We start from the raw sequence: 20647 nt of genomic DNA, 5'->3' as shown, positions 1-20647 counted from the left end.
AAAAAAAAAGCACTTGTCTCACCAAGGTCCCACCAGCTTCCTTACCATTTTATTCACAAGATAATCATTGCCCAAGCCTAAAATACTAGGGAAGGTCTTTGAAACTTTTAAACACAAGTGTTTTACCTGTGGCACAGCATTTCACTGACTACACATACAACTCTGGAAAGATGATAGATGTTTCTTGAGAAGCTGACCACTCCTGTGCCTACAGAGGACATCACAGCCTTCTAACTACTACCAGCAGACAAATTGTTATTCAAGTGTTACATGTTTCTAGCAAGACTTACACCACTTTTATTGTCTGTCCTGTTTTTGAGGCACTTCGTTGCTAACGTATTTCTACACGTATCTGCTAAGCAGGGAGAGTTCTTCCCTCTTTATTTCCAGCAGTATGTGCAAAATGAGCCAGCAAGACCTCTATCTAGATAAGAATCTGCTTAGAAACTCTCATGGAAAGACTTCCAGCACTGTATTTACCTACTTCTTTCAGATACTCACTCCTTAGATTTGTTGACAAACATACACTTTTTAAGCATTAAGAGCTTAATGCAGTTTAAATTGAAACCACAAAGGCTGGAGTGATGAGTTGCAGTACTGCAAGTCAGAAAGCCTGGGCTGGATGAAGACTGCTTCAAAATGCCTGTGCTCCTCCGAGGGGAACCTCAGACAGTTCTTGTCCCTGGGAGACCAAGGGAGTTCTGCTGATTGAGGGAGTGCAATTTCACCATTAGATTTCAGACAGGAGATAACGACATTGGAAAAATATGCAAGTGAAGACAGTTTATTAGCTCTCAAGTACTTTTTTTTTTTTTAAAAGATATCTGAGCAACCCCAAAGTAGTATTTTCAAACATTAAGTTATGAGTGACCCAGTCATCTAAATCGGAGTTAGTATTTAACTGTCTAAAATTAATACCTTCCATCTTGTATATAGGTAGAAAAGCTTTTGGAAAATATGATTTTACTTCACTTCTGAAAAAGCAATTAGTTCCAAGTCACTGCATGCTTCTCTGTTGTGTCAGATTTGAATAGAACATCCTCCTCTCTCCCCCCCCATTCATTCAAGGCTGGGCTGTCACTGGCAGTACTTTGTTAAAACTGTTGATAAAGTGACTTATTTCACTTCTGTTTGTCTTGAAAGACAAACATTAACATGTTTTGACTTTAATTTGGACATATCAGAAACAAAATCACACCAGTTTATGTGAATTAATAAAAATATCTGGGAGTGCTTTAATAAAAACAGGAACTTAGCTACATGACTTTATATTCAGAATCATTTTGATCATGAATACAAACATTTTCTTTAACCATAAGGACAGAAAATTAAGTTTGCTTTTTAAGCAGAACTTGCAATTCAGTCAGTACTCATCACCCCACAAATCTTTTTCTGCTTTAAACACTGCTGTATTAAAGTATTTCAGCAGTCTAATTTAAAGCAGATTTCTGTACAGACTGAAAAGAATTTACCCAGCTGATCATTAATGACCACATACTTCTCATAATGGCCAGTTTTATTAGCTGCAGTTCATGAAAAAAGGCACACTTCCTAAAAGCATCACATGCATTTGACATTTGCAATCCTAAGGAGCTGCTATTTTCCCTTTTCAAAAAACAGTGAAGGAAGGAAGCCCAGAGGAGGTAGATGTCCAGCAAAAAAAAAAAAAAAAAAAAAAAAAGAGTTGGCCTCAATCACATCCTGCCTGGGCAGCTCTAAATCCAAGGAGAGCCGGGCGTGCCAGCAGCTGCAAGCTGGGAGACGCAGCTGCCAAGAACTTTCAACCTCTGACCCAGTTTGAGCTAGAGCATCTCGCCCAAAGCATGCTGATGGCAGCACAGCTGCGGGGGACTCTGCCATCTCCCGAAACAGGCAAGCCCTGCAGCTTGCTGCAGGCAGGGTATTTATCATCTTCTACATATGCTATGAAACTTGCAGAGAAATTTACAGTCATATTTATTAGGCAGTCTCTGAAGGCAGAACTGGCTAGCATCATTGTCTGAGAAATGCCTGAAACGGTATCCCAAATTAAGTTTCCAGATTTTCTGGGAAGTTATTCAAGATACTGCAATCACTACCCAAATTCTTTGCAGAGGCAGGTATAGCAATATCTAGTTGACAGACAGTGACCGTGAGCCATAAATACTCATTTAAATGTTACTATCAATTTCCTTTATCATCCTCACCAAAACAGATAACAAAGGAGGCTCCTACCAGCCAGCATGGAAAGATGGAAATTTATGACTAACATTAAAAAGGCTCATCACTTATTAAGCAGCAGCATTGAGCAAAATATTCAAACTTAAATATTTAAGTTTAACATTTTCAAAGGCTGGAAGAATTCTGATGCATTAAACTTTATGTAAATAAATACAATATCAAGTTTGTTTTTTTAAATCAGAAATGTAGTCTTAATCAGTTTCTTATTGAAATTTTCAACTTTCCTGTATGCAAAACAATTACTATCACATAGCATTTTTGCAGTACCATAGGCTGTAGCTCAAGGGGCTCATAGTATATTCCTAGAGCAGACCACCTCCCTGTGACAAAGCACTGTCACACCACTCACTGAAGAAGTGATGCTAGATGAGCTGGAGGAGGTAGACCAAAGACCTTAACCCATTAAGGAGAATAACGGAAACAAATGCTGAGTTTATTCAAAAGAGATTTCAAGTAGGGTGAGCCAAACTAAAATATTCAGATCAAACTGACCCAAAACAAAGTGTTTATTTTACCTGTCTTCTCTATCTCTTCACTCAGAGGCATGGATGGGCATCTGGGACATGGAAAACTACTTCTCCCCTTCCCAGGTGTTTTTACAAGCCTAAGCAGCATGCATGTAAAAGCACTGACAGCATACACATTCTTAAAAAAAAAAAAACACACAAAACAACAAAATGCACACAAAACACAAGAATTTTAGGTTAACTTTGACTTAGAATAGCATGTGCGCTCTACCACCTTTTGGACCATAGACAAGGATGCATTTTTGTTTCTTGTTTTATAAATAGGAAGATCCTTTGAACTACAATATTACCAGAAAGCTGTGATATAAGCATTGCCCTTAACCAGAAGGCTCTCCTTTTATGGATTAAGATTTTCCTATCATGATTTAATTTTCCTACAAAAGGGCTTCTTAGGACCTTACCATGTATCTGAGGGATACTGACTCATTACTCATTCTCCTTCACCAAAGGTTTAGTCACACCCCCCTCAAAGCTGGCCACTAGCATCAATAAAGTCAATAAGCTTTGTGTTCAACCACAGAGAATGCCACAGCTGTGCAGGAACTGCAAGAATTTTTGCCATAAATAAGTGATCATAAATTCCCTCTCAGGCAGCTTACCTACAGCTTAAACCCATTCTACTCGAATGGCCTTACATTACAAATGTATTTTACACAGGCTGGTAAACAGTCTGCAGCCATTGTTCTGACTACAGATGGCTAAAAAGAACTTGAAAAATAAATCTGTTATGTTAGTTCAGCTCACACTCAAACCCCTGACTTCAATTTAGGAAGTTAACATAGAAGCCTGCAGAGGCACTGAAGGGGGGGGTGGGGGGTGCCTCACCTATGTTCCTTTCAGTCGCATCTCCTTAATAGTGAGGAATTTAACCTAGGGACCTCAGTCAGCCATTCAAAAGTGCAGATTTTATTTTCCACTGATCTTCAATAATGAAACATGCTTATATTCACTCTAGCCCACTGCCAGATCAGCAAATCTGAATGGTTTTGAGAAAAAATGCTTTTTCTTCAGATGGATGCATAAGAAGCTACATCGTTGATTTTAAACACACATGTAAGACATTTGATACAAGTGAAATATGAAGACATTGAAACACCTCTCAATTTAAGAATCAAGTTCTCAGGTATTGTAGACTTAACTCTGTGCAGAATATACACCAATTTGCACCCCCCTTTCATAAGGGGGAATTTTAGACCTTGATGCTTTATGTAAAGACCATGCATGGTTTGTTGAAATTAGAAGCTAAAAATATTAGACATTACTGACACACCACTCAAGATTATACAAATCCAACACTGATCCTAATCTGGCAACCATAACTCAAACCACATGACTAATCTCTAGGACCAACTCAATCACATTTAAAGACAATACACTGTTTTAAGATTTTCTGCCACTTCAGAGAAGTTAAAAAAAAAAAATGGAAATACTACAGTTTAAAAGGAAACCAGTAACTAAGAAATAGAAGGATAAGAAAATAAATATTTCTGCTGATTATGACTTGTCTGTCAAACAAACATCGTCATTACTAGAAAATGGTAAGCAGATGACTGGTAAGCATTGTGCATATTCTCCATTAGGACAGACGAGACATCTGGATTTTTTGCACAGTATTTTCACAGCACAAAACCAACAGCATTCATCGGCAAGTGAACTATGAGCACCTGCCCTCTGTTTCCCACCCAAAATAGAAAAACATCTCAATAAGTAGCATTTGAAAGTGTTGAAAAAGCATCCAGTTTAATTCAGAGTAAACAGCACTTGCTGCAATCTCATCATTTCCTTATTTTCCTACATTTCATTGTGTGACAACTCCCATTACATTTACATCCTTCAAAAAGAACCTCTCATTTTTCACTTTATTTGCTCCCAAAAGGCCCTCTTCACCATGAAACTCTTTCTAGAAGATGACTGAACACTGCTTCATTCACAGCCATTTGCACCTGCCAAACACATCAGCTCACATGGAATTTAAGAGAAGAGATTAGCAAAAGCAGCTCAAGAAATCCAAGTTACTGTTTTCACCAGCACAAGGGACACTCATATTTCTTAGGCCAACAAATCTTTCAACTTTAGTAGTGTATGTTAATATTAGAAATATTACCAATTACTCATCGTTAAAGACTGTTGAAGATTGAGGTCTTTTTTATATAATAATTTCAGCAAATCAAAGACATAGTCCACAGGAATGAATATTTAGAAGCGATGCAGTGGTACAGCTTGGTATTAGAGGGGGCAGAAAATTGACTCACTTTTCTGTAGCACCTGATTAAATCCCAAGTAAGTTCAACTAACACTGCTACAGCTATTCTTAAACAAAAATATCCAAGTAAGCTTAAAAACTTAAGCAAAAGGTTACATGTTTCAGAGTTTCGTGCAATTTGTCACCAGTTACAAACGTAGCAAGTCTTACAGGCCAGCAACAAGGAATACAGCAAGATGAATTAGATAAAAAAAATCAATTTTGTAACACTGCAACAGTCAAGAATGCTTTAAGAATATACATTTTACTAAATTAATACCTAGCCTGAAGAAAAATGATTTTACAAGCATAACTATGGTTTTAGTGCACCAACCAGGCACAAGCAACTCAGAACTAAACCTCAAAGGAAGACTAGAATATTTCACAATCACTCTACCATAGAAAATATTTAACATGTTAAATGAGGCAGTATTTCACAGAAAATTAATAGAAGTGCTACTGTTTTGATCCAAACAGCTTGAACAGTTTTTGAACACATATCAACATTTTATTAGTACTGAGATGTATGGAGGAACATAATACATAGTCAAAATTGAAACTCTTTTCTCAGTAGCTCGATCCTTTAGAGACTGCCTTGTAAGAGTCTTCTTCCAAGGGGACTCTCTGGCCATAGAGTAGTGATGTGGAGATAACTGCAGTACTTGTGTTAATTCCTACAAGTTTTATGTCTAGACTTATGTGACGTTTACTCACCTGCTGAATTATTTTGGAATCTTTCGGAAGGTTTTCTCTGGGAGGGACTTTTCCAAACAACTTCCAACCAGGAGCACTTTGGACAGCAGGTTTGAGTTCCTTTGTCCTTTTAGTGAAAAAGTTTCTGAAAAAGAGGAGGGTTTTCTTTTTGTTTATTGTAAGTACATTATAAGTTATATTTGTACCCACTTACAGCTTAAACTGATTTCACCATTGCAGAGATATGCTGCTCAGCAAATATAACATGCTACCTTTGTTTTCTCTTTAAAGTGATTAATTTGAAGTGAAGCAGCTTTCATTACAGGTGCTTTGATGCTAATATATTTGTACTTAACATTGTTTTACCTTGGAATTCCAAGGTACTCTGGGCAACAGTAATACCGGACACTTTCTCAAGTGTAAGTTAGGAGCATTCAGCAGCTCTGACTTTTGTTTGGAGTTTACCAAGCTATTTGGAGGTTGAACAGAAAACAGCTGGAAGTCTCTGTGCAACATACAGAATTAAAAAAAGAAACGGGGAACTACTATTTCTACTAACATTTTCCGCAAACTTTGTTAAACGTTTTCAAAAGTTGAAGATCTAGAAAAACACGGAACAAGCACAAAGCTTCAGTTTCACAGATATCCTTTGTCAGTCCCTAAAGCAATTACACTCAGGTAGATTGCTGCATTGCTTCACAGAAAGCCTTCAGTCAAAAGTTCATCAGCAACCTTAATTTTTCCCCTCCTCTGTTTGAGGTCCTACTTCAAGATTCTTCCTGATATGCTTTATCTAACTTACACTGCATGTCTCTTCCTCTTTTGTTTTCTTCTACCCACTGCTTTCTATAATACTTGCCTGCTGTTTCAGGCCTCTAACAGTGGTTTTAACTGAGTTTGCTAAGCACTCAATATTTCGTTCATTTGTTCAGAAGCATATAAAGTTAATGTATTATTAAAAAAACTCAGCCAAGAGGCTCTTAAATACACTAAAGTTAACTTCAACTTCATTTAAGAAGTTAACTCACAGCAGGACAAGAGTTGACTTCTGACTAAACAATAAACAGGATCAGTCTGAACACAAACACGCCCCATGTTATCACTGCAAAGCACTACAGAAGCTCTAGACGACATCCTGCTCCACAGGGCTACTGAAAAGCTGGTTGAGTGCTCAAAGGATCACCAGGAAAACAAGCCAGACATAGTATTCTGTAGGCCAACAAGACACTAAATAGTATGCTACAGCCTGATCCTGAAATTCATATTACTACAGGGGCTGAATTTGGACTTAACGGGAGAAGATTCTTGTCCGAAATGCAAGAGCAAGAAGACACAGCCTGGAGTACTATTTCTGAAATACAAAATAGCTCATACATCCCAGCTTCTGCAACAACAATACTGTTCAGTCCCTGCACAGAGTATGGAGTACTGCCAGGGTTACCCAACAGCTCAGCCCCACTGCCCCTAGCACTTGTAGAAGCTGGAAGAGGTAAGCCTTAACACTGATGGCAATTTGTCACCATATCAAAGCTGTTTTATGATTAGCCAGGAAGCTGGTAGATTTAAAATGAAAAAAAGTGGAAACATACATAAGGTTGTCACTAATATTTCTGTACAAAAGGTTAAGGCATGCTTGTGGCTCTTGAGACTTATTTTAAGAAAAGACAACCATAACATTAAGACGAGCCTTACAGAATAGTCTGCACCACAATAAATCTTGGGCTTTTTTTTTTTTTTAAATACACACATTCATTGGTGTACTGAATTAAGCAAAGGCTTGTTTAGCTTCTTATGAATGCACAAGTGAAAAGACAATAGTATTTAGAGACAGACTTCCATTAAAGTCTGCTTCTTCTGAAGGCAAAAAAGCTGATCAAGCTTTGTATCATTTGTATCATAAGCCTCCCATAGGAATTCTAATCCTAGAGTAATTAATGAGAGGTTTACTAATAAGCTTTGCTTAACTTAGGATGGAAGGACACTTTTAATACATTGTTTTGGCAGCTAACAGTATCACATCTGATGTGCTGTTGACAACAGTAAAGCCTTACAAAAGCCCTGTTTAATGAACAGCATCTGTGAACGCTTACAAATTGCATTCACTGAATTGCAGGAAGTGTACTAGATTTGATATATTTGTTGCTGCCTAGAATATTCATGAGCTTCACTGATCCCACAGAAAAAGTCAACCAGAAATTAGCAATTCGTAATGAATCTCAAAATCCATTTGAAAACTTCAAAACTCCTTTGAAAATAAATCTACACTTTAGAACTGAGCAATGCTTTGCTGGAAAGGGACAGAGGCATTAGATTAGCTCACTAAATTATGCTCTAGTTTACAAAAACCCAGTGAAAGTCACAAGCTTTTCTCCCTTCTAGTTTTATGTAACCACAGTGTAGTGCACAGAAACACTCTCAAGCAATCCTCTGAAAGACATTGCAGTAGGTGTACTGAAGAGCATGGAAAGTAACAGAAACATGAAAAGCCACAGAATAAAACATCATTACTATCACCTATCAAGAAATCTAAGCTTAGCATTGTTTGGGTTACACTAGACAAAACCCATGGGCTCTCACAATTACACAGCTAAAACACCCAAAGTGACAGCAGCAAGTGGCACTTCTTCCTTCCTGAAGAACGCTGCTGGAAGTGCTCCTGCCTGCACCCACCACACTTTGTGCCAGAGCTCCCATACCAACAGGATGCTAATGCAGAGATGCTCCCACAGGTGGCATTCACATCATGTTCTAGTAATGTAATTGCTTGCTTCCACACTGCTTTTCTCTTTCAAGTCATTTTTCTTGCTAAGGTAAGTTGGTGAAGTCTAAACACAGACTGAACATCATTTTGCTACAGTTCTTTCAAAATTACACATGCTTATCTTTCCTCTCTACAACTCTGTGTGCCAGTAATAACAGGCTATGAGTATTTCACAGTTTTGTGCATCCCATCAAAGCCTGAACTTGCTTTCCTGCCCACTCCGAACACACATCCTGGTGTTTCCAATTTTAAACTTGGAGTCTGAAAGAAGCCTGTCAGAAGCACCATCACAGATAACAGCTCTGGTGTTGATGAGCGATAGTACTATACTATTGGAAGCAATTAACTTCATTTTTTCAACTCCCATTTGAGTCCAGCATTCCTAACAGTAACCCTAAGAAAACATTCACAAGCCTTTAGTCCTCTAGCTTGCACCTAACAAGATGCAGGTTCCAACTCCCCCCTTCGCTCCCACCACAAAACCACAACCCGCAGCCTTTACGCCCACACACTTAGCGGCATTGGAAAGTGCCGACCACAGCAGGGTTAGTCCTCGAATGCCACAGAAGCAAGGAAGCTGCTCTGCAGCTCAGGTATTCTGACCAGTTAGACAAGCAGGAGGTGGTAACTGTGTTCAAACCACAAAGAAAACAGTGAAATGCAAGGTAGGAAATGGAAACGCAGCCCTGGTCTGCATTGTTCAAGTACTTCTAGCATGATTGCACAGAATAACACCCAAACTGTTAAGTCAGGCAGTTTAGTGATACAATTTCAACCACATTAAGAATGCAGAGCAGCCAAAGTACACAGGTACCCCCCAACAGGGCTTCGCCTCCTCCCCACTGAAGGAAAGGTTGCAGCATCGTTCATCTACTTATAACATACTAGGGAATGAAATCACCAGTACTCCGACTAGGGAAACACTGAGAAAACAAGATCTGAAAGCCACAAGAACCAAAGGAAGTGAGGGCTGGTCATATTTTCCTTTTTACTGAGTGCCCCAATACCTAATGGTGAACACTGAATACAAAAGCTGTGTCATATTAAATCCAAAGACAGACACCAACAGGAAAGAATCAGCATCACATCAAGTCATCAAGAGCTTCCCCACTCCTGCCAATGTAACTTTTCCTCTCAGAATCATAAAGGCTTAATAGAGGAAAACCAGCATGAAATTAATGCTGCAAACAAGCAGCACCCTGTTTGACTACAAACAGTTCAGGGTTTTGCTTTGTTGTTTTGCTTTTAGTTTGCCTTTAAAAAAATATATAATTAAAAAAAAAAACACAGTTAAAAACCCTGGAAAGCTGCTTTACTCTGCAATACATAAACAAATCCAGCAACTCCAATAAAACCCCCAGATGAGTAAAAGAAATATGAAGTAACAAGTCAAACTCAAAAAACTGCTCATGTAGTATAAAACTGATTTTGCATCTCCACAAAGAACAGTTCTGCTTGTGTACACTGTCTATTTTTCCTCCATTCCTATGGAAAATTTTAAATAAGCTTTGTAGGTATACAAAATAGGTTTGAAATCTGAATTAGCTGAAATAAACTGACTAGGAAACCACTTATGTACACAGTAATGCTTACCCAGATAGCTGCATCAGTGAGGAGTTAGAAGAGAGATTCCAGGAATTGTTACAGACTCATTTTTACCCATATAGCATTAAAGCTTTGACTTAGAACTGTATTTTCAGAATGGTCTGCACGAGTTCTGAAGACCCCTGCAAGCCTACAACTCCCTGTTCTTTCATGGCTATAATTGAGAACAACATGAACTCCTATGTTCACATTGGCATATTTTTTATCATGCATAAAACACAAGAGCTGGTTAAGAACAGAACAGGTTTGTCTTCATACTCAACCTCATCCAGTCTATTAAGGTTTTATTTGCAAAAATTTGGACATAGCAGCATAAAAACATTACCTGGCTATAAACTACTAGCTCTTCTATGCTAGAAACAAGACTTTTCAATAATTCACATACAGAAACAAATGGAACTCAACTAAGCATAAATCATTAAAATGAAATAAAACCTTCTTGGTTAGCTACTTGTTGGTCTGCAGGCTTTGTAAGAGTAGGATTCTATTTCTACATTTTACACTGTTTATATACAGTACACAATTTGTAGGAATTGATAAAGTGCCTCCAAAAGGTCCCCAACATATGTCCTAGCCCACCCAGCAGGCTGTCATTGCTTTCCCACTATGATAGGTTTAAATTATACAATGCTATCCAGCTGCTACCTGCTCACTTTCACATGCTCTGAAGTGTTTTCTCACATTATTATGTCTGGGAGAGTACCACGGGCATAAAAAAAAAAAAAAATCAGAGCAAACACCACCTACCTTACAAATACACTTTTCAATTAATCCTTTACTCTCCCATCTCAACCGTACTCTGTTAGATCCAGCGATCGGCTCACATGCAAGTGTTTTAAGACTTAGAATTCCTAATGTGGAGATTTAGAACAAAACAACTCTCCAATAAACGTAGTACTTACTGAAACTAAAAGTATGGAACATGTAACTTAAAACAGCATGAGCCTATTCCAGTCCAGTACATGTAGACAATTGTTCCAAGCACAAGTTGGTAATCTCTGCGTATACTGGAGGAGAGGGGACCCAACCAATTTTATGGTTCACATCCTCCACCACTTTGCTACAAGGAGAAGCAAGAAGCCAGCTTCTCTTCCCATTCTGTTATCTCCAAATAGATTCATTTCAGGATGTTGCTAGTTTCAGCAACTTTCAGCAGCATAAATCTCTCCTCTTTTCACACCAAGACAACAACAAAAAAAAAAATTCCCGAACTACCAAAGGAACTTCAGTGTTTGCATCTGTAACACTCAAACAACAGTCTTCAGTACTATACAAACAAGTTCTTGGTTCCCCTCTTCCTCACTCAAAAAATTAAAATAAACCAGAAACGCTGAACAGGAAAATATGGATCTCCCAACAAGACCAAGCTTGTAGTTTGTTTGTGTGTGGTGTTTTTGTTTGGTTGGATTTTGTTGTTGTTTTAAACATAGTGATAACATTCCTATTGATATTACTGGTAAACTAAAGCCTCAGCTAAGATTAGGTAAACCTGAAACCCAATGAATGGCCACAGAGTAGCTGCAAAGGGCTGAGGGGTAGAGAAGGAGGTTCCTGACCTCATGGAGAGGACACAAAGATTGAGGTAATTGTTGTGGGACTGAACTGAAGAGACTAAACCACATCAGCCGTACTGCTCAAGCTCCTCCCTAAATAGCACCAGTCCCAAAGTGGCTTCACAAATACTGGTGGCAGAATAGTTTTACTACAGGTACACAAACACAGGTGTTTTACTACAGGTACACAGAAGTTTTAAGAGCTGGGAGTGTTTAGCAGCATTACAGAACACTCTGTCCAGCACACTTACTGGCAAACAGCACTTTAACAGCCCAAATGGTGCTTCTACCAAAGAGCTGTTGCACAGGCCTGCTGTGGGACAGCAGGCTCACGTACTGAGAAACATACGTACACAAGCAGACACGTGCAAGGTAACTGATTAAATTTCAGGATGCTCAAGTACAAACACGGTAAAGGAAGACAATCAACACAGTCTCACATTTACTTTTCCAAGTGAAACAGTAAAACAGAGCTCTGCGCCAAGGCACTGTATCATCTTCCCATTTAACCAGGCACTTCAGCAGCTCTTTTGACACTACACCAGACTCCACAGTCAATTTTTTACAACAATCAAATATCACTTGCTCATGGAGCCTAACCTCAAATCCTGGATCACTGGGCTGCAATAAGTGGGGAAGTGACCACCCGACTGCTTACAGCCTGCTGCTTCCTGCGTGGCCCAGAACTCCTGACAAGCCACAGGCAGGCAACCAGCAACACGAACAACAGAGTGAGGGGAACCACTGCACTTTCCCCACCCACAGGGCAGCAGAGTTGTTTCAGCTCCACTGAGAGGAAGCCCACCCCTCCTCCTTGCACCAGTGATGTCCTACACTCTCTCTCCTGTCTTCGTCCCCAGACTCTCCGTACTTTACAAGTCAGTCCAACTCATCCCACAGAAAGCCACCCAAGCTTTTCACTCCCTAGCTCCGTGAGCTACAACAGCTCACAGGATCAAGTAAGTACCAGAGGCAGGGAAGAGGCATTCCCTTTGTTTCCTGACAACAAGTTCTGAAATCAGTTCACCAAGATGTCTCACACAAGTACAACCTAATGAGGCAAACTACTCAAAACTGATCTTGTTGCAACTCATTTTTAGTTAGGGCAAAAGTCAACAGCTTTAGTATGGTTACTGTGTTGATGATAAAGTCTCAATGCTCCATACAATATACGTTTTCAAGACAAAGGTGAGAAAGATTTCCAGCCTTTGAAGAGCCCCCAGATCAATCAACTAAGTTTAAACAGGACAGAGTTATTTGAAGGCTGTCCTGTGAGCTCACAGTGCCTACTGCTGCAACCGGCCAGTTTAAGCCTCAGTCCTGAGTCTTCCCCTTCAGCTCCTAGAGACAGTGCCCATTGACTACCAGATTATGCAGCGCAGTAACACACTACTGTTACTTGTAGCCAATAAATATACCAAGTATCTAACATGGTTAGCAATTTCATGATTTATCACAAAAGCTGTGACATTGAATATATCACAAGTATTACAAAACACAATAATACATTTTTAATCTGTTATACTTCTGATATTAACACATAGGAGACTTTCAGTTTTGCCTGATGCCTGTTTTACAATGATACTCCCCAATCTACCCCTCAGCTGCCTACAGAACATGAGGAACAGGAGCAAGCAACCTGCAAAACTCCTAAAGGTCATAACAAGCTAGAGATACTTTGGGCTCTGCAGTCTGCACTGCTTCTCATTTCACAGCTACAAAATCACCCAGATACGTTTAGTAGCTGATGGCCTGTTTACTTTTTAAAGGGTTCTGGCATCCAGCATATAAAAAGCCTCATTAACACACAGCAGCAGGACAGGCAAGATCCTACATAAAAGGTTGCATTGGGCAACTGCAGCAGCACAGAGAGGACTGAGCTTTGCTGGGGCTGAGACCTGGTCCTGCTGCAGAAAGGAGCAGAGCTACCATCAGTAGCTTGGTGTGCTGTTCCTGCAGCACCAGCTGGATGTGACAAGTACCATCAACCCTCTCCTGAAGCACCCTCCCTCAGTGTATCAAACCAGACCTCGGTGACTAAGGTAGCAGTAAGCCTGGTTTTCTGCTGCTCCAGCAGATCCAGAAGGGCTATACAGAGGTTTTGTTACTCTCTGCATCTCTGGCCTCTTTACTCCCTTAATTCTGCTCCAGACAGTCACTTAGTTTTGTCTATTCCTACCACTGGCCTTCAGGACTGTTTAGATCAACATAACTCCCCCAGGGGAGGGAAGCTAACAACACACTTGATTACACGACCTGATCAGGAAAGACTTTCACCTACCTGAGAGCACATTAAATAACAGTTTCTAATACAGTAACAATGGAAGTTGAACATGACTTCTTAATAAAGGAGTACCTTGGTGGAGAGTGAAATAAATGGTCAGGAGCTTCCTCCCAGAGGCTACAGGTGTTGTTTTCAGTCTTGAGGTAAGAAAGGAGGACAGGAAATTGAGAACACTTGCCTGAGTGCTTGGCACTCAGAAGTTCTAGTGAAGTCAACTCAGCCATGACTAAAACCTAGCTTTCTACTAACTGTAGTCAGAAATTCATGCATACACTACACATCCACCTCCCACACTGCTGTCCCAGTGTGGGGCCAAGAGCCACATGCTCTGCAGTCACTCGTTCTGCCCAGCATGCACTCAAACCTGTAGGACCTTTATATTCAAGTCCTCTCAGCCTCAGAGAAGCTTGACAAACACAGGCAGCAGGCTAGAGTATTGGAGATCAGGCAGTATCTGCCTAAGCATCTCTTCCTTAGGAAGCGATACCAAAAAGCCTGAGAAGCAGAGCAGCATCACGGCCCTAAAGAAATTTAAGGCAATACCTACCACCCAACCCAACAACAGACCTGTCTCTTCCCAGCTGAAGAACAAACACCACCACTAAGGGATAAAAAAGGGCTGGGTTTACATGATAAACATTCCAGCAGTTCCCAGAAACTGAAGACAGAGATAACCATTTCTTCATCCATGTGAAATGTGATCAAAAACCTTAAATTCCTCTTGCAGTCTTAAACAATCAAGATAAAATACCCTAATTACTGAACAGTCTTAAGAGTAAAAGCATAGAAGTGACTTCAGGAAAAATCCTATTAGGATTATATGACTCCCAGTGCAAATACCTGTACCCACACAGAATATTACACTGTCTACCAAAGGCAGCAGAGAAATTGTTAATAATATTTAGGGTAGTTTAAACTGCTGAAGATTGTACCTCGAAGACTCTGACGCTGTAGGTATAATCTATTTAATCAGCTTTTCAGGAAAAAATAGCAGGCTGCAGAAAGAAGTTGTAGCCATACAGCAATCTGATCCATACCCAGAGTTAAATCAATGCATCTTCTTCCGCCTGTGCACAAGAACATGAACTTTGGCTCGCTACTCAACAACCATCACTTTGGCTAGGATAATGGGTATACAACATCTTAAATAATCATGGTGAAACACACATTGCTTGTGTTTTTCAGGAACAAAAAGCTCTAAAAGCTATATAACATGAGGCCTAGGAGTGAAACTTTCTCCAAAAGCCATTTTCAACTCATAGACCTTGAAGATTTGCTCATTTCCTTGAGATGCTTGGAACTCGTTCACAAACAAAAACAAGGCTGCTGTTCGTACAGGCTTGATTTGCTACAGCAAGACCTGCATTTGTGAGAGAACCTTTAAATATGCAGAGATACAATAAAATCACACACCTCTGGTAAAGTTATGCATGTGAACAGTTATTAAAAAGTTTGGGAGCTGATATGTTTATTACATTTTGTCTCTCTCAGGAGACCAGATTTACTTAAGTTGCCAATATATTTTGTCACTCATATGACTGAAAGCCAGAAACCAGTCACAGTGTCAACACAGCTTCATAATGCAAATCGTTCTTATTGAACGTGACCCATGCAAACCCATGCAAAAGCTTCTGATTTTGATAATATGAATGTTTTTTCTTATTTATATTGAGTTAGTCATGCCTGTAACTCAGGAGAGAATGCTGGTTGAAGTTAGCCACAGCAATTCTTCCAAGACTTGGGTCCAGGTGCTCTTTCCTACTTTCACCCAGCAGCTGTCATTCTAATCAGTTACAAGTATCTGCTTTTTCACTTAAGTTGCAAGACTGCTTGCAGAAAACAAAAAGCTAAGTTTCAGAGACAGAAGGGTGAAGAGTGCCCTTGCAGTTTCTGGAGCAAGCTTTGTTTTAGTCCCTTAACCCTCCTCTCTCTTTCCCCTTCTTAAACTGTGCCAGTGTATTTCCCTGTTAGAAGCTCTGTTCTCTTCCACAACCCCCACTTTTTTTTTTAATTTGGACAGAAAAAGGAAAAAAAAAAAAAAACACAAGTCTTTCAGGATGCCAGCAAGAACTGCCTAGGATAAAGGCACAGACAATACAGGAATATAAATTAATCACTGTGAAACCCCATCAATCAGTTCCTTGATCTTTACACAAACAGAAGGTTTAGAAGATCTGTGGCAACTAGGACAGCTCACTCCCTGCTTGACTCCTTTTTGACAAAAACCCCACAAAACAGATGTGCAGTCCTTCCCCTGAAGTCCACAATGATTTATGAAACTGAAAAGCTTTGTATACAAATAGAAATACCAATTCTAGCATTAACCATTCAGGAGATGCAGGCATAGCCCAGGTGTGCCTATACAGTTAAATGAACTGCAGGTGCTGCTTAGTAATAAATTGAAATGCAAGCTACAGATCTCCGGTACACAAGTAGCAGTGCTCAGTGTGAGCCTTTCCACAGCCCTCTGTCAAGGACATATTTCAGAGCAAGGAGAGCAGCAGCTTTTGAAGACCTGCCTACTTAGCAAACCACAGAGCCGTGCTTACAAAGAGGGAGAAAGATGTGGGCTCAAGTGATTTCTCAGTTCTCTGCTCCTGCACATACCAGCTCCATCCAGCTTCCCACCATCCCCAGGGGTGAAGATTTGTCAAGACTTCCTGGTAGCAAGGGCAACCACTCCCCTTAAGGAAGGAAGGATGAGACTAATGACAGTTTTTTTTTTTTTTTTTTTTTTTTATAAGTGCACGCACGCCAACTACCACATGCTTGCAACCCTTACCACTATTGCTCACAGCATGTTCTAAAGACCTATGAACAGCAGCAATTGTGATTTCAAGTCTTTGTGATTTTACCAGGAAAAGAAAACTTGTTAGATGAATTCTGGAAAACAAGGATTTGGGAAAATGGGGCTTTACGATCACAAATTATCGCTGCTATTGTTAATACTAGGCTTTGACTCCAGGAACCACAAAGCGATCAGGAACTTTGTCAGCTCCCAGATACCTAAATTTATCTAGGTAAACATGCAATTCAGAAAGGAACAATAGCTACACAAGCTGAGAAGGTGCATGGTACATGCTTGTAAAAATAGGAAGTCCAAGTCACCTTCAAAAGAGGCACAGGATCCCTGGGACTTCATCTCTCCCCCTGGAGATTTGCTGCTGCTTGCCCTGTTCTGCTGTAGAGGTGCTGCTTTGGGGGCCAAGTCAACCCTCACTGCCCTAATTGCAGTGTTCACACAACACTGCTCACTAAACCATCCTGAACCCAATATCAACCCTTGGGACTACCCAAAAGTGATCAAATAACCTAAGAAGAGAATGCCACGCTTGTACACTGCTAGGCAAGACCTCAGACCGTAAGAACAGTGGCTATACATGACTGCATTATGAATCACACACAGGAGCACAAAGCAGTGGCAGGTGACTTTCCAGGTGCCACTTAATGCTCTGACCATAGCAGCAGCAGAGTGGAGACACACAACCACAGCCACAGCTCGCCTTGCCACGGCACTTCGCTCCGCACACCTCCAGTTCATTTGAGGCAGCCCACTTCATATATGAAGACACAAAGACATGGAACCAAAAGACAGCAAAGAATTATTTTTCCAGTAAAAAGCTGTTAGCACTGTTATGACAGGATTCCTAGTTTTGCACAAAGACAACTTAAGATCCCAGGACCAACTGTTACACCCCATATATACAGAAAAATAGCTGCAAGCACTGCCAGTGGCAATTATTCTAAGACCTTGGGCAAATTTCTGTCAATCTAGAGGGCTCAGCCACTCTCCCTATAGCAGGGCAGGAAAGAAGCTGCTGTGCACAGCTGCCTGCTTCTCCTCTGGCCTCCCCTGATCAATTTCTCCTCAGTTCATTCACGTGAATGCAGTTACCCCAGATCATTTCACAGAGCTGCAGAACAGGACAGTCAGACAGCTAGAGATGGGAACAAGCAACTGGACAGAGCAGCCCCCTAACCCTGACCTGCCACACCAGAGGAGTTCGTCTGACCGGGCAACTAGAGAAAAACAGAGCCTTCCCACAGCAGGCAGCGCGGCTTCCCTGTGCCTGCCTTCTGCTCTTAACCAAACAGCAGCAAGAAACATCCACCTTTAAAGGAAAGTGCCATATAATTATGTCTATTGAGAGGAAAAAAAAAATGGAGCTATCAAATTTTTGACAGCTCATGAACTAGGCAAAGAGCATTACAAGTGTGAAACACCCCATACGAAATGCACCAGACCACTAAACCACCTGTATTTAGTACAGCCACCGCTTTTGATAGAGCACCAACACCCAGTACAACTTAAAACTTTGGGGAACAACATCATTTATGGCCCTGTGCTCATTTAAAAAGTCACACAATCACCTGGTTCTTCACAAGAGGTGTAGTTGCTACGAGCATTCAGTCACAGGATTATTTTCAACTATTTCTATCCTTATTACTGAGAGCTGGGGTGTTTCTTTTTGAGGAACTCGAGAACAACCAACTCACAACAGATTAATATAAAACCAATAATTGCTAAGACTTTAAAAAAAGATGTTACAAGTCTAAGCCTTTAAAGTATCAGAAAAAGATCCGAAGACATGAATTGACTGCTTAAAAAAAGCAATGGAGGACATGAACATTAGTGTTATTCTATCTAGAGACGAGTTTATCCAGTAATAGAAACTTGAGTTTTGTTTAAAATAACATTAAAGGGTGCTTCATTAATAGATCTTTGGCTGCCAAATCAATAGATTTTGGCTGCCGAAAATGATATCAGCTGTAATCCTAGTGCTCTCACAACCGTATATGCAGAGTTGAAAGCGGAGCCTCTGAAGCCATCGCTGCTGCTCAGGCCAAGTGCACGTGAGGAGCAGCCAGCCAGGCCAGTGAGGGGCTGGGAGATCAGCCCCCTAGCAAACCTTTTTTTAAACAGAGGTGCCAGCACTCTAGCTTTTGCCAGCGTAGAAGCAATTAATTTTCCAGGTATTACCCAGGTCTTTGCTGAAAACAGCAAGTGTCACTGTATATTGACAACTTCAGCAGCACACCAAGTTCAGCCTTTTCTAGGAGCCAAAGTTCTCCAGAATTTCATTAAGATATTGCTCTGGGGCAAAAAGCAATGAATAATGTAGTTGGTTAAAGTGTTAGAGCACTGAGGCAAAGGGAAGGCAATATACTGCCAGCCACGTAACATGGAAAACAGGGAATGGAAGACAGAACAGAGGGAACAGAGGCACAGCTCTCAGCCCATCTGTGACACGAAGCAGTGGCATCAACCTCACCCTGCAAGTGATACTGACCCTAAACTCTGATGGAAACCCATCCATCCCTTCCCTGGGGGCTGGCAGAAGCAGCCTGTTTCTCAATTTAGGGTCATGCCTCAAGACCAAATCCCTGCTCTTTCACATCAACCCATCAGTCAGTACATTTAATTTCATTGTCTTCTCAAACCACTCAGACCTGCTGCGCTATCAGAGCAACTACCACACAACTGCAACACCAGGGCCTGGGGATTAAGAACTATTAGAAATTGGGAAATGTAACTCCCATTGTTAAATTCAGAGAAGTAGTACAGAGTGCGCTGTCAACTGTTATAGTCAAGAGGTATCTCCCTAGCGGTGCTCTCATTAAAGAGAGAAACATGCTACAAAACGATGCAGGCGGGTGCCCCGAAGTTCAAGTTTCTGTGTCAGAAATTTAGCGGGCACCCCACCGATCTGAGCACAAAGCCCAGCCCCGGTGCCTTCCCGCACCACGGTGTGGAATAAGCCCCCCAACAGCACCCGCACCGCCGAGGGGAAGGTACGAGAGCAGGCTGCCCGCCGCCCCCCGGGGCCGGGCCCCCTCCCCCGGGCCCGTACCTGCTGAAGAACTCGGCCAAGCCGCTGCCGCCCGCTGCCCGCCGGGCCCGCTCGGCCGCTGGGTGCGGCGGTCCCGGCGGCGCCGTCCCTTCGCGGGGCAGGTGCTCCGGGGCGCTGCGGCGGCGGCTCACCTCGTAGGTGTTGCGGGAGCCCAGGCTGACGTCCGTGAAGCCCGGCGGCGGCCCCGGGGCTGCCGGCGGGGGGCTGCCGCCGCCCGGCCCCGCCTCGCCCCGCAGGCAGCAGCTCCGCAGCGGCTCCTCCAGGGCCGTCCCCGCGGGGTCGCCGCCGGGGCCGGGCGGGCAGAGGAGGAAGCCCCCGTTCTGCACTTTCGCTTCCTCCTCCTCCTCATGGTGGCCCGGCGCGGCCCGTCCCGCCCGGGGGACCGGCGGCGGCTCGGCCCGCAGGAAGCCGACGTCCCCGTTGGTCATCGCCCCCGCGGCGTGCGGGGCGGCGCCGTTGGCCGGCTTCTCCGGGCAGCGCCTCCCGCCCGCCGCCGGGCCGAGCGCCGCCAGGTACCGCTGCAGCAGCAGCCGGCCTGGCCCGCCGCTCCCCGACCTCAAGCCCCGGCTCCCATCCCGCTCCCCGTCCTCCTCCTCCTCCTCTTCCTCCTCTTCTTCCTCCTCCTCTGCCGCCGCCGCCTCCCGCCGGCCCGCGGGGAGCACGCCCGGAGCCCCGCCATCGTCCGGCCCCACCATTTGCCGCCGCCGAGCCCCGCCGGTGCCAGCGGCGCAGCCCCCCCGGCGCGGCGCGGCGGGGCGGGGCGGAGGCCCGGGGGGCGGGGCCACAGGGGGCGGGGCGGGCGGCGCGCGCTGCTCAGCACCGGCGGCGCCGCCACCGCCCGCAGACGCCGCTCGGCGTCAGGCACGGCGCATGCGCGCGACGCCGCCCTCCTGCCAGGGAAAGGCACCAT

At 42.6% G+C, this 20647-nt stretch overlaps 1 protein-coding gene across 1 annotated transcript in view; it reads right to left on the bottom strand.

Moving 5' to 3' along the window:
• TBC1D12 (TBC1 domain family member 12) overlaps nt 1–20432 on the bottom strand; it is a gene marked incomplete at its 5' end in the record, with an annotated part of 43876 nt that extends 23444 nt beyond the window's left edge. The window contains 2 exons of the mRNA XM_084289931.1: nt 5704–5827; nt 19738–20432. Of these exons, the coding sequence (XP_084146057.1) occupies nt 5704–5827; nt 19738–20432 (819 nt within the window). The remainder of the gene's footprint in view (nt 1–5703; nt 5828–19737) is intronic.
• Nucleotides 20433–20647: the final 215 nt, after the last annotated feature.

The sequence above is a fragment of the Netta rufina genome (genome assembly GCF_964035555.1).
Source record: "Netta rufina genome assembly, chromosome: 7".
NCBI classification, from domain to species: domain Eukaryota; kingdom Metazoa; phylum Chordata; class Aves; order Anseriformes; family Anatidae; genus Netta; species Netta rufina.
This window is presented reverse-complemented; position numbering and strand designations above follow the sequence as displayed.